General features: G+C 64.3%; 1 protein-coding gene across 1 annotated transcript; it reads left to right on the plus strand.

The window, feature by feature from the left end:
- The first annotated feature begins 3,292 nt into the window (after window positions 1-3,292).
- Window positions 3,293-11,108, plus strand: LOC122102183 (gamma-parvin-like). The gene is made up of 5 exons (XM_042672746.1): window positions 3,293-3,409; window positions 3,546-3,614; window positions 4,707-4,808; window positions 10,086-10,158; window positions 10,454-11,108. Exons 2-5 carry the CDS (start codon window positions 3,549-3,551, stop codon window positions 10,561-10,563), a joined length of 351 nt encoding a protein of 116 aa, XP_042528680.1. The 5' UTR covers window positions 3,293-3,409; window positions 3,546-3,548; the 3' UTR covers window positions 10,564-11,108.
- The last annotated feature ends 1,713 nt before the right edge of the window (window positions 11,109-12,821 follow it).

The following is a 12,821-nucleotide window of genomic DNA, read 5'->3' on the forward strand; positions in this document are numbered from 1 at the left end:
ATCCATCCATTCATTCATCCATCCATCTATCCATCCACCCATCTACCTATCCATCCATCCATCCATCTACCCATCTACCCATCTACCTATCCATCTACCCATCCACCTATCCATCCATCCGTCTATCCATCTACCCATATACCTATCCATCCATCCATTCATCCATCCATCTATCCATCCACCCATCTACCTATCCATCCACCCATCCACCTATCCATTCACTCATCCATTCATCCATCCGTCTGCCCATCCAACCATCCATCCATCCATCCACCTATCCATCCATCCTCTCCTCTATTCATCCATTCATTCATCTATTCATCTACTCATCCATACATCCAATCATCCATCTATCCATCCATCCATTATCCATCAGTCTCCATCCATCCATCACCTTATCTATCCACCCATTTATCCATCATCCACCATCCATCCACTTCCACTCATCCATCCATCTATCCTAGGACTAATTTTCCTGTCTGCATCTTCCTTCATTTCAGACAGCTGCAGGGCACAGGGTGCTAGATGGGGCATTGCACCCACAGAAAGGGACCTAGTGGTATGTGAGCCATTGGAGATGACAGGTGGCGGGCAGCCTGGGGGGGGCACCGGGGGTGGAGAGGGGCAGGGAGGGGGGCACCGGGGACGGAGAGGGGCAGGGAGGGGGCACCGAGGGTGGAGAGGGGCAGGGAGGGGGCACCGGGGACGGAGAGGGGCAGGGAGGGGGGCACCGGGGGTGGAGAGGGGCAGGGAGGGGGGGCACCGGGGGTGGAGAGGGGCAGGGAGGGGGCACCGGGGGTGGAGAGGGGCAGGGAGGGGGCACTGGGGACAGAGAGGGGCAGGGAGGGGGGCACCGGGGGTGGAGAGGGGCAGGGAGGGGGGCACCGGGGGTGGAGAGGGGCAGGGAGGGGGGCACCGGGGATGGAGAGGGGCAGGGAGGGGGCACCGGGGACGGAGAGAGGCAGGGAGGGGGGCACCGGGGGTGGAGAGGGGCAGGGAGGGGGGCACCGGGGGCAGAGAGGGGCAGGGAGGGGGGCACCGGGGGTGGAGAGGGGCAGGGAGGGGGGCACCGGGGACAGAGAGGGGCAGGGAGGGGGGCACCGGGGACAGAGAGGGGCAGGGAGGGGGGCACCGGGGGCAGAGAGGGGCAGGGAGGGGGGGCACCGGGGGTGGTGAGGGGCAGGGAGGGGGGCACCGGGGACGGAGAGGGGCAGGGAGGGGGCACCGGGGGCAGAGAGGGGCAGGGAGGGGGGCACCGGGGGCAGAGAGGGGCAGGGAGGGGGCACCGGGGACGGAGAGGGGCAGGGAGGGGGCACCGGGGATGGAGAAGGGCAGGGAGGGGGGCACCGGGGGTGGAGAGGGGCAGGGAGGGGGCACCGGGGGTGGAGAGGGGCAGGGAGGGGGGCACCGGGGGCGGAGAGGGGCAGGGAGGGGGCACCGGGGGCAGAGAGGGGCAGGGAGGGGGCACCGGGGGCAGAGAGGGGCAGGGAGGGGGCACCGGGGGGCAGAGAGGGGCAGGAGGGGGCACTGGGGGTGGAGAGGGGCAGGGAGGGGGCACCGGGGGCAGGGAGGGGCAGGGAGGGGGCACTGGGGGTGGAGAGGGGCAGGGAGGGGGCACCGGGGGCAGAGAAGGGCAGGGAGGGGGCACTGGGGGTGGAGAGGGGCATGGAGGGGGCACCGGGGGCAGAGAAGGGCAGGGAGGGGGCACTGGGGATGGAGAGGGGCAGGGAGGGGGCACCGGGGGCAGGGAGGGGCAGGGAGGGGGCACTGGGGGTGGAGAGGGGCAGGGAGGGGGCACCGGAGAAGGGCAGGGAGGGGGCACTGGGGGTGGAGAGGGGCAGGGAGGGGGGCACCGGGGGCAGGGAGGGGCAGGGAGGGGGCACTGGGGGTGGAGAGGGGCAGGGAGGGGGCACTGGGGGTGGAGAGGGGCAGGGAGGGGGGCACTGGGGGTGGAGAGGGGCAGGGAGGGGGCACCGGGGGCGGAGAGGGGCAGGGAGGGGGCACCGGGGGCGGAGAGGGGCAGGGAGGGGGCACCGGGGGCAGGGAGGGGCAGGGAGGGGGCACTGGGGGTGGAGAGGGGCAGGGAGGGGGGCACCGGGGGCGGAGAGGGGCAGGGAGGGGGCACCGGGGGCAGAGAGGGGCAGGGAGGGGGCACCGGGGGCAGAGAGGGGCAGGGAGGGGGCACCGGGGGCAGAGAGGGGCAGGGAGGGGGCACTGGGGGTGGAGAGGGGCAGGGAGGGGGCACCGGGGGCAGGGGAGGGGGCAGGGAGGGGGCACTGGGGGTGGAGAGGGGCAGGGAGGGGGCACCGGGGGCAGAGAAGGGCAGGGAGGGGGCACTGGGGGTGGAGAGGGGCAGGGAGGGGGCACCGGGGGCAGGGAGGGGCAGGGAGGGGGCACTGGGGGTGGAGAGGGGCAGGGAGGGGGCACCGGGGGCAGGGAGGGGCAGGGAGGGGGCACTGGGGATGGAGAGGGGCAGGGAGGGGGCACTGGGGGCAGAGAAGGGCAGGGAGGGGGCACTGGGGGTGGAGAGGGGCAGGGAGGGGGCACCGGGGGCAGGGAGGGGCAGGGAGGGGGCACTGGGGGTGGGAGAGGGGCAGGGAGGGGGCACCGGGGGCAGAGAAGGGCAGGGAGGGGGCACTGGGGGTGGAGAGGGGCAGGGAGGGGGCACCGGGGGCAGGGAGGGGCAGGGAGGGGGCACTGGGGGTGGAGAGGGGCAGGGAGGGGGCACCGGGGGTGGAGAGGGGCAGGGAGGGGGCACCGGGGACGGAGAGGGGCAGGGAGGGGGCACCGGGGGTGGAGAGGGGCAGGGAGGGGGGTACCGGGGGTGGAGAGGGGCAGGGAGGGGGGCACCGGGGGCGGAGAGGGGCAGAGAGGCTGCTGCTGGGACCGCATGGCTCCCGGGTCTGGCTTCCTCCAGGACACGTGTGCCCCCGGGCGCAGGTGGGAAGCCTGTGGCTGGCTTTCTGCCGAGTTGGACGGGGGTGCTGTGGGCTGGGGGGGCCCTCCGGCAGTGCCCGGGTGGAGGCGGAGGGCGGGATGGGTTCTGTGAGTGGGCAGTGCCTGCAGCCCGCACAGGTGCTGGGTGCTGGAGGACCAGCTTGCCGGAGGAGCCCGGCCTGTGCGCGTCGGAGTGCCACCCACCACGCGTGTAGACGAGGGAACGGAGGCTCAGAGAGGGCAGGTCCCTCGGGCACACAGCCAGGGAGCCGCAAGCAACCCAGACACAGGCGTATTTTGTTCAGGACCCTGCTTTGGGCTGCTTAGCCTGAGAAACGCTTGTGCAAGCTGATGTTTCCTTTGGCGGGAGGGTAGCAGCACGGTGACTAGTTGTTTGTTGGCTTGGCCTGCAGGGGACATCTTTGATGAATTATTTGCGGCAACTCCAGAGAAAGTGAGCTCTGTGAAAGAGGTAAGTGAGATCAAAGCCCGGGCCTCCAGCGAGCACTAGTGGGGGGCCCTGGCTCTGCATCTGTCCTGGGTACGGGAGTCGGGAAGTCCCACACCCGAGCCTCCCTCCCATCTGCCATCCGCTCATCTTCCCCTAGGCTATGCTGAGTTTTGTCAACCAGAAGCTGGAGCGCCTGGGCCTGTCTGTGCGGGATCTGGACACCCAGGTAGGCCACACCCCTAGGCCCGGGGCAAAGGTACCAGCCCGGCACACACAGTTTTCTCCACATCAGGCCGGGAATCCTCCCAGCAGGCCCCATTTTACAGATAAGGACAGTAAGACCCAGAGAAGTCAATCCGCTTATCCAAGGCCACACAGCAATTAAGTGAGGGGTGGTGCTGGGAAACTACTTCACAAGGTAGCCATGGGTGTGTGTGTGTGTGTGTGCACACGTGTGCATGCACGTGTGCCTGCCCTACATCAGCTGTATGGCCTTGGGCAGGTTGCCGGACCTCTCTGGCCCTCAGGCTCCAGTTCTCGAAGGCTGGGGATAGCGCTCCCAGGCTCCCAGAGTTGAGGGGTCGAAGTCCCCGAACAGGAGTGGTCAGTGTGTGATGCGTCCGAGGTTTATTGTTGCTCCCGTTTGTATAAACAGGGTGGCCCCTTAGCTTTATGTTCCCTGCTCATCTTTATTCTCCCCCTGGGAAAAAAATAAAATGTCTCGTGGAGAATGTCAGCAGGTGCCAGGACGGTGTTAGGAACGGTGTTAATGAGCGTATGAGGGCCAGCGTTCCAGGGGGACACCGGCGGGAGAGGTCAGCTCCCGGCAAACAGCATTGGAACCGAGTTAAGGCGAGGAAATTCCATTAAGGACTTGGGTTGGTGTTTTTCCTGGGAGAGCTGATCTTTGATCAATGGGTGCATTGACATAGGATGAGCCGGAGAACAGACAGAAATATTAACGTGTGGCTGCAAGCGCGGCCCCTGGCAGGATAATTTCATTCCACACTTAGCTGTTTAGCCTGTGTTCCTAGAGTTCCGGAAGCAATGTGTCATTAAAAACCCACGGGAGGCGATTCTCCGGCAGAGTTGCGAACACACTCTTTTTATTGAGCATGTACTGTACACTGGGCTGTCACAAAGGCTGTGTTCCTGTTTACAAGCCTGTGAGGCTGGGAGTCGCATGCCCATTTCCTAAAAGGAACCTGGGGCTCAGAGAGGTTGTGCGATGTCCTTAGGGTCACACAGTCCGTAAAAGGCAGTTAGAATCACGGGCGTCCGCCCCTGCACGCCGGCACCTCCGGTGCCCCTCTCTTAGTTTGCAGATGGAGTCCTTCTGCTCCTGCTGATTGGACAGCTGGAAGGCTTCTTCCTCCACCTGAAGGAATTCTTCCTCACTCCCAGCAATCCTGCAGAAATGGTGAGTCTTCCGGGGCTTTCCTGCAGGGTGGACCTCAGAGTAGGCAGATCTGGGCATCAGGGCACCAGTGCATATTCTCCTACAGTGGAGTGCAGTGCAGTCGCAGTTCCCCCGGTGTCTATTCATCCACCCACTCGCCACCCATCCAACTGTCCATCCACCCACCCCCACCCACCCATCCATCCACCCAACTACTTACCCAACTGTCCATCCACCCCCCCCCACTCATCCACCCACCCACCCAACTACATACCCAACTGTCCATCCACCCACCCCCCACTCATCCACCCACCCACCCAACTACATACCCAACTGTCCATCCACCCACCCCCACGCACCCATCCACCCAACTACATACCCAACTGTCCATCCACCCACCCCCCACTCATCCACCCCACCCACCCAATTACATACCCAGCTGTCCATCCACCCACCCCCACTCACCCATCCACCCACCCAACTATCTACCCAACTGTCCATCCACCACCCCCACCCACCCACCCCATCCACCCACCCAACTATCTACCCAGCTGTCCATCCACCCACCCCCACCCACCCATCCACCCACCCACCCAACTATCTACCCAACTGTCCATCCACCCACCCCCACCCATCCAACTGTCCATCCACCCACCCCCCACTCATTCACCCACCCATCCACCCACCCAACTATCTACCCAACTGTCCATCCACCCCACCCCCCACTCATTCACCCACCCACTCAACTACATACCCAACTGTCCATCCACCCACCCCCCACTCATTCACCCACCCACCCAACTACATACCCAACTGTCCATCCACCCACCCCCACCCACCCACCCATCCACCCACCCATCCACCCACCCATCCACCCACCCATCCACCCACCCATCTACCCAACTGTCCATCCATCCACTTCCCACTCACCCATCCACCCACCCACCCAACTATCTACCCAACTGTCCATCTACCCACCCCCACCCACCCACCCATCCACCCACCCAACTATCTACCCAGCTGTCCATCCACCCACCCCCACCCACCCATCCACCCACCCACCCAACTACATACCCAGCTGTCCATCCACCCCACCCCCACCCACCCATCCATCCACCCACCCAACTATCTACTCAACTGTCTATCCATCCACCCTCCACTCATTCACCCACCCACCCACCCACCCATCCACCCACTCATCCATCCACCCACCCACCCAACTATCTACCCAGCTGTCCATCCACCTACCCCCCCACCCACCCATCCACCCACCCACCCAACTATCTACCCAACTGTCCATCCACCCACTCCCCACTCATTCACCCATCCACCCACCCATCCACCCACCCACCCAACTATCTACCCAAATGTCCATCACCCACTCCCCACTCATTCACCCATCCACCAACCCACCCAATTATCTACCCAGCTGTCTATCCACCCACCCCCCACTCATTCACCCATCCACCCATCCATCCATCCACCCACCCACCCAACTATCTACCCAGCTGTCCATCCACCCACCCCCACCCACCCATCCACCCACCCAACTATCTACCCAGCTGTCTATCCACCCACCCCCTACTCATCCACCCACTCACCCATCCATCCACCCATCCATCCATCCACCCGCCCAACTATCTACCCAACTGTCCATCCACCCATCCATCCACCCATCCATCCTCCCACCCACCCACCCAACTATCTACCCAACTGTCCATCCTCCTACCCACCCACCCAACTATCTACCCAACTGTCCATCCACCCACCCCTACCTACCCATCCACCCATCCAACTACTCAACTATCCACCCACCCACCACTCATTCATCCACCCACCCCATCCACCCAAACTATCTCCAACTGTCCATCCACCCCCCCACTCATTCACCCACCCACCCATCCATCCATCTATCTATCCATCCACCCGACCAACTATCTACCCAACCACCAATCTACCCACCCCCCACTCATTTACCCACCCATCCATCCATCCATCCACCCAACTATCTACCCAACTTTCCATCCACCCACCCCTCACTCATTCACCCACCCACCCATCCATCCATCCAACCAACTATCCACCCAACTACCAATCTACCCACCCCTTTCTCATTCACCCACCCACCCATCCATCCATCCAACCAACTATCCACCCAACTACCAATCTACCCACCCCCTTTCTCATCCACCCACCCACCCATCCATCCATCCACATAGGCTTCTATCCACGTATGCATGCATCTACCCACCTCCTACCTATCTACCCAACTGTCCATTCACCCACCTACCTACCGTTCACCCACCCACCCATGCAAGTATCCATATACGTGCATTCATCCCTCTACCCATGCACACATGCATCCACCCACCCCCATGCATGCACGCATCCACCCATGCACCACCCACCCACCCATTCATCCCATGCAGGCCCTGCACCCACGCATCCATGCACATATCCATCCATCTATTCATGCGTCCACCCATGATTCCACCCTCCCACCCACCCAGTTGCTTTCATCCATCCTTCCCATTTGTCCATTCATGCTCCCATCTAACCTTCCATATATCCCCTGGGAAGATGGTGAAGCAGAAGCTGAGAGGGGTTAAGAGAGGAGAGGGAGCTGGGCCTCTGGGCTCACACCTGCAATCCTAGCTACTTGGGAGTCCTGAGAAAAGGAGGCTGCCAGATCAAGGCTAGCTCAGGCTGAGAAGCCTCTCAGACAAGGCTCCCAAAACCCAGACTCACAGAGCACCCATCCCCACCCTTGTTCCTTGGGTGTGGTGGCATCAGGAGTGTGTGCCCCAAACCTCGGGCCCACGCCAGGCGCCGATGTGCCAACTTCTAGCCTCTCTGGGCTCCTCCAGCTTGCTGAGCACACCTACCGCTGTCAGAACCAGCGCCCAGCTGAGCGGGCCGAGCTGGGGGCGGGGGCCGGGCAATCTCAGCGCAGACCCTCTGGAGGCTGGAAGGCATTCTATGGAGGCGCTGGCAGGAGGAGGGCACTTAGAGCGAGATCCTGCCACAGAGGCCTTGGGAAATTGGATTTTTCATTTCCAGCCCCGGCTTGCCCGCACTCGTGACGGGAGATTGTCGTTCATTTCAAGAACAGGCGTTAGGGACGGAGGGACAGGGATCCTTGCCTCTGCAGAAATCAAAGTGTGTGGAGCCAGAACCACGGCTTCCTCCCACATTCAATTATCTCTCCCGGGAGGACGTGAGGGGTCTCAGGCTGCCCCCTCCTTCCCTCCCCCCCTCCCTCCCTCCCTCAGCTGCTGGAGGCCATGGCTCCTCCGCTCAGCATCCCAGACTGTGCCCAGAAGAAGAGGCCGTGCTGGGGCGGGGGCAGACGTTCGGCGCATGGGGGGCTCTTTGGGGAGGTGATCTTTGGTTCCTGAGAGCTTCGCTGGAGAAGCGTGTGGCAGCAGGCCGGCTGCGGGTTTTCAGTGTCACCGCTAGCAGTTCCCAGGGGGGAGTTGCTCTCTTCCTGGCACTGATGCTCAACTCAGAATTTTCTTAAAAAAACATGTTTTCAAAACATCAGTCCCCAGGGGCTCCCGGGGCTCCCTCCTTCGGTCAGCTGACTTCGGGAACACTCCTGAGCAGCCTTGATCTGCCCACCAGCCGGCGCCAGGCCCGAGGGGCCCGCAGCACAGGCCCTGGCTCTCTGCTCAGCCCAGCCGTCCCCCTGGACCACGCTCCCCTGGCCATCCTGGTCCCCACTGAGGTTGTGGAAGGCTGAGCGTTGGAACCGAGTCTGCATCCTTCCCTCTCAGGCTGACATCAAATCATTCCTTCTGCAACCACAAATAATGTCTATGCTGCGACGGTGACCAGAGCGGCACCTGGTCCTCGCCTCCTAGAACTTTCCAGGGAGGACTGGGAGTGGCACACTCCAGACTGACCGGTCTGAGAGCTTTCTAGAAGCTTGATCTGGACCGTCCAGAAGGGCACCCCTGCTGGGGAGCCATGGTACTGCCAGCCATGGGCCTCTGCGGGCTCCGGTGAGGACGGCCCAGCCCGGCCCGGCCCGTGGCTGCCCTCCGTGCTCTCGTGGCTGCCCTCCGCGCGCCTGTCCTCCCTCTCGGGGGCTCTGGGCCCTTGAGGAGCTCCCAGGCTCTGCTCCTGGCCTCCGGGCGGGTTCCGTCCTCAGCCCCACTCTAGCGTGGGCCTGGAGAGCCAGATGTGCTGGCCCCACGGTGCAGATGAGGAGCCTGAGACCCGGCCAGGATCTGTGACTGTGTCAGGTCACCTATGTGGGTGGAGGCCCACACACATGCCACCCAGACCCCCGTGCTCTGCCTGCCCGCTGCCCCAGCAGTGACCGGAGGCAGCCTGGGCAGGGCCACACCACGACCGCATCCGCTCGGCTTTGCTCACTCCGTGTCCACCAAGCTGGGAACTGGCCTACCTCTCACGGCAGCGGGGCTGGGGTGACGGGGCAGGCTGGGCTGGCACTGCCCTAGCCGCCCCTGCTTGGGGGAGAGCAGGCCTGGGCTCTGGCTGGTATACAGGCTGCTCCAGCCTCCAGGCCAGGGCGGCTTCCCTGGCCTCCAGCCTGCCTGGCCAAGGTTCAAGTGACACGGGCCCAGATTCTGGCTCTTTCTTTCTTTGAGGGGAGCAGTCTTGGGGTTTGAACTCAGGGCTGGGATGCTGTCCCTGAGCTTTGTCACTCAGGCTAGCACGCCACCACTTGAGCCATTATCTCTACCCCTGGCCCTTTGATGGTAAATTGGAGAAACGAGTCTCACAGACTTTGCTGCCCAGGTTGGTTTTGACCTGCAATCCTTAGACCTCAGTGTCCTGAGCAGCCAGGGTTCCAGGCATGAGCCAAGCAGCACTGTCTGTGGCTGCAGGTTGGTTTTGATCTCAGTCTCCTGAGCAGCCGGGGTTCCAGGCATGAGCCACGCAGCACTGTCTGTGGCTGCAGGTGGGTCCTTCGGCCCTCCTCGGCCTCAGTTTCCCTTGCTTTGCTGATGGAGACCAGTGCCATGGAGGAGTCTCCACAACCCCAGCCCTGGCTTCTTTCCCTGGTGAGCTCCCTTCACCTGACAGACTCGCCCAGGAGCTTCCCGGGCCCCTGCGCACCTCCTTGGTGACGGCGGCTGTTGGCAGAGGCCCTCCTGGGTCCTGTGTGTTCTGAGCGGGACTAGGGCTAACCGGCCTCTGATGAGAGGCTGGACGGCCCTTGCTCGCCCGCTGCTGCTCAGGGACTCCAACCTTGGGCGGATTAAAGGTTATGAGGGGCAGCAGGTGGTCTGGCGTCCAGGCTCACATGGATAAACCTTGTCCTTGCAGTTACACAACGTTACCCTGGCATTGGAGCTGCTGAGGGACCAAGGCCTGCTGGGCTACCCCATCAGCCCCGAGGGTGAGGAGCCCTTCTGTGTGTGGGGGGGGGGGGCGGCCTTGGTAGAGGCAGGTAGAGGAGGAGGAGGAGGAGGAATCCTCCTGTGGTGTCAGGCCTCCTCTCGGGGGCGCTGCGGCTGCCCCCCGCGTGGGGGGCAGGGGCTGTCCTGGGGACAGAGGTCCCCACCAGTCAGACCAGGAGAAAGAGTTGCAATGGTGTGGGGGGAGGGGCAGAAGGGCATGGGGTGGGGGGCCCCAGGACTGTGGCCCGGGGGTCACCCTTGCTGACTGGGCTCTGTCCTGCCCCCGGCCCTCAGACATTGTGAACAAGGACACGAAGAGCATTTTGCGGGTGCTCCACAGCCTATTCTCCAAGCACAAGCTGAAAGCAGATGTGGATGGGGTGCCCGGTGGAACCCCAAATTAACATTGCTGCTCCCCCACCCCAAGCCGGGTCTCAGGACCCACGCTCTGGGCCCCGTGTCCCCCATCTCCCTCCCAGCCCGGCCGCGTCCCGCGCAGTGAGTGCCTTTGAACCAGGATGGGTACATCTGCTGTGAGCCAACGCGCTGTGCTGAGCTTATTTGAACAAGCATGCTTCTGGGAGCCAGCTGCAGGCCTGTGAAGAGGACACTCAGCCCCGCAGGGGCGGGCGGCCCTGGCCCTCCGCAGCTCTGTGGTCTGGGCTGCCCTCTCCCCACTCCCTGCAGTCCAGACAAAGCACCGCCCTAGGGTCCCAGATGCTCAGGCCAAGGGCTGAGGGCCTGGCCCTGGCCTCCGCAGATGCTCAGGGTCCACCTGCCTCCTGGTGCAGGTCATGGGCCCAGGATCGCCATGAGAGCCAGCCCCGCCCCCGGGAGAAGCAATTTTGGTTCCTGCCAAAGCATGGCGCGGCCCTGGCCGACCCCCACAGCTGGGCTGGGGAGCTCTGCCCCCAAATCACGCCAAAGAAATCTCTGTGGTTGACAACGAGTGCGTGCAGGTTCATCCGCAGCCCGTCTCCTGGGAGGGACCGTGGGGCTCGGTGGTGGCTGGAGCAGGAAGCTGGGAAACCAGGCCTGGCTTCCTGAGCCTGGCGCAGCTGCCATGGGGAAGCCAGCCTGGAGGAGGCGCGGGGGGCGGAGAGGCTGGCGGGGGCTGGGAGCCGCCCTGGTGCCAGGCCACCTCCGCCAGGCCGGCTGCCGGGGTTGGCATGGGGAGGGAAGGCGTCCGAGTGTGTGGTGGGAAGGTCCTGGAGGGAGCCCCTCTCCGCCTGGCCTCTGCCCTGCCCTGGGACAGGATTTGGTGAGCGGCCGCCCCACCAGCGTGGGCTCCTCCTCCACTCCCTCCCGCCGCCTCAGGCCAGTCCTCCCAGTCCAGGTGTGTGCCCGCCGCACTGGGACCCGGCCGCGGCCTCCGCTCCCCTGTCCCCTCCACCAAGACATCCAGCATCCCCCTCCTCACACCAGAGCATGCTGGGACGCCCCCCCTCCTCGCACCAGAGCATGCTGGGACGCCCCCCCCTCCTCACACCAGAGCATGCTGGGACGCCCCCCCCTCCTCGCACCAGAGCATGCTGGGACGCCCCCCCTCCTCGCACCAGAGCATGCTGGGACGCCCCCCCTCCTCGCACCAGAGCATGCTGGGACGCCCCCCCCTCCTGGCAGCAGAGCATGCTGGGACGCCCCCCTCCTCGCACCAGAGCATGCTGGGACGTCCCCCCCCTCCTCGCACCAGAGCATGCTGGGACGCCCCCCCTCCTCACACCAGAGCATGCTGGGACGCCCCCCCCTCCTCACACCAGAGCATGCTGGGACGCCCCCCCTCCTCACACCAGAGCATGCTGGGACGCCCCCCCTCCTCACACCAGGGCATGCTGGGACGTCCCCCTTCCTCGCACCAGGGCATGCTGGGACGCCCCCCCTCCTCGCACCAGAGCATGCTGGGACGTCCCCCCTCCTCGCACCAGGGCATGCTGGGACGTCCCCCCTCCTCGCAGCAGGGCATGCTGGGACGTCCCCCCTCCTCGCAGCAGGGCATGCTGGGACGTCCCCCCTCCTCGCAGCAGGGCATGCTGGGACGCCCCCCCTCCTCGCACCAGAGCATGCTGGGACGTCCCCCCCTCCTCACACCAGGGCATGCTGGGACGTCCCCCCTCCTCGCAGCAGGGCATGCTGGGAGGTCCCCCCTCCTCGCACCAGCGCATGCTGGGACACCCCCCTCCTCGCAGCAGGGCATGCTGGGAGGTCCCCCCCTCCTTGCACCAGGGCATGCTGGGACACCCGGCCCAGGCCTGGCCTCCTTTCTCTGTTCACACCAGGCGGGAGCAGAGCCACTTCCTGCGGGGATGGAGGGTGGGTGGTTGGGTGTGGTCTTTGTTTCCTTCCTCCAGCAAACCCTGCCCCGCCCTCCCCTGCGACCAACTCCACCCGCCCACCTCCAACTGTCTGACCACAAACTGCTAAGTGCTCTCCCCTCCCTCCCTCCCTCCCTCCCTCCCTCCCTCCCTCCCTCCCTCCCTCTCTCTCCCTCTCTCTCTCTCCCTCCCTCCCTCTCCCTCTCCCTCTCTCTCTCTCCCTCTCTCTCTCCCTCTCCTCTCTCCTTCTCTCCCTCTCTCTCTCCCTCTCTCTCTCTCTCTCTCCCTCTCCCAGGCAGGAGTGTGCACAGGCAGGAGTGTGCACAGGCAGGCATGTCACAGGCAGGAAT

Source organism: Dipodomys spectabilis, unplaced genomic scaffold, assembly GCF_019054845.1.
Source record: "Dipodomys spectabilis isolate Male_0828 unplaced genomic scaffold, ASM1905484v1 ptg000767l, whole genome shotgun sequence".
NCBI classification, from domain to species: Eukaryota; Metazoa; Chordata; class Mammalia; order Rodentia; family Heteromyidae; genus Dipodomys; species Dipodomys spectabilis.

Coding starts and splice junctions, on each gene's coding strand:
- LOC122102183 (XM_042672746.1), top strand. CDS start 3,549: ATGCTGAGTTTTGTCAACCAGAAGCTGGAGCGCCTGGGCCTGTCTGTG. Junction 3,615..4,706: donor TGCGGGATCTGGACACCCAG/GTAGGCCACACC, acceptor CCCCTCTCTTAG/TTTGCAGATGGAGTCCTTCT. Junction 4,809..10,085: donor CCAGCAATCCTGCAGAAATG/GTGAGTCTTCCG, acceptor TTGTCCTTGCAG/TTACACAACGTTACCCTGGC.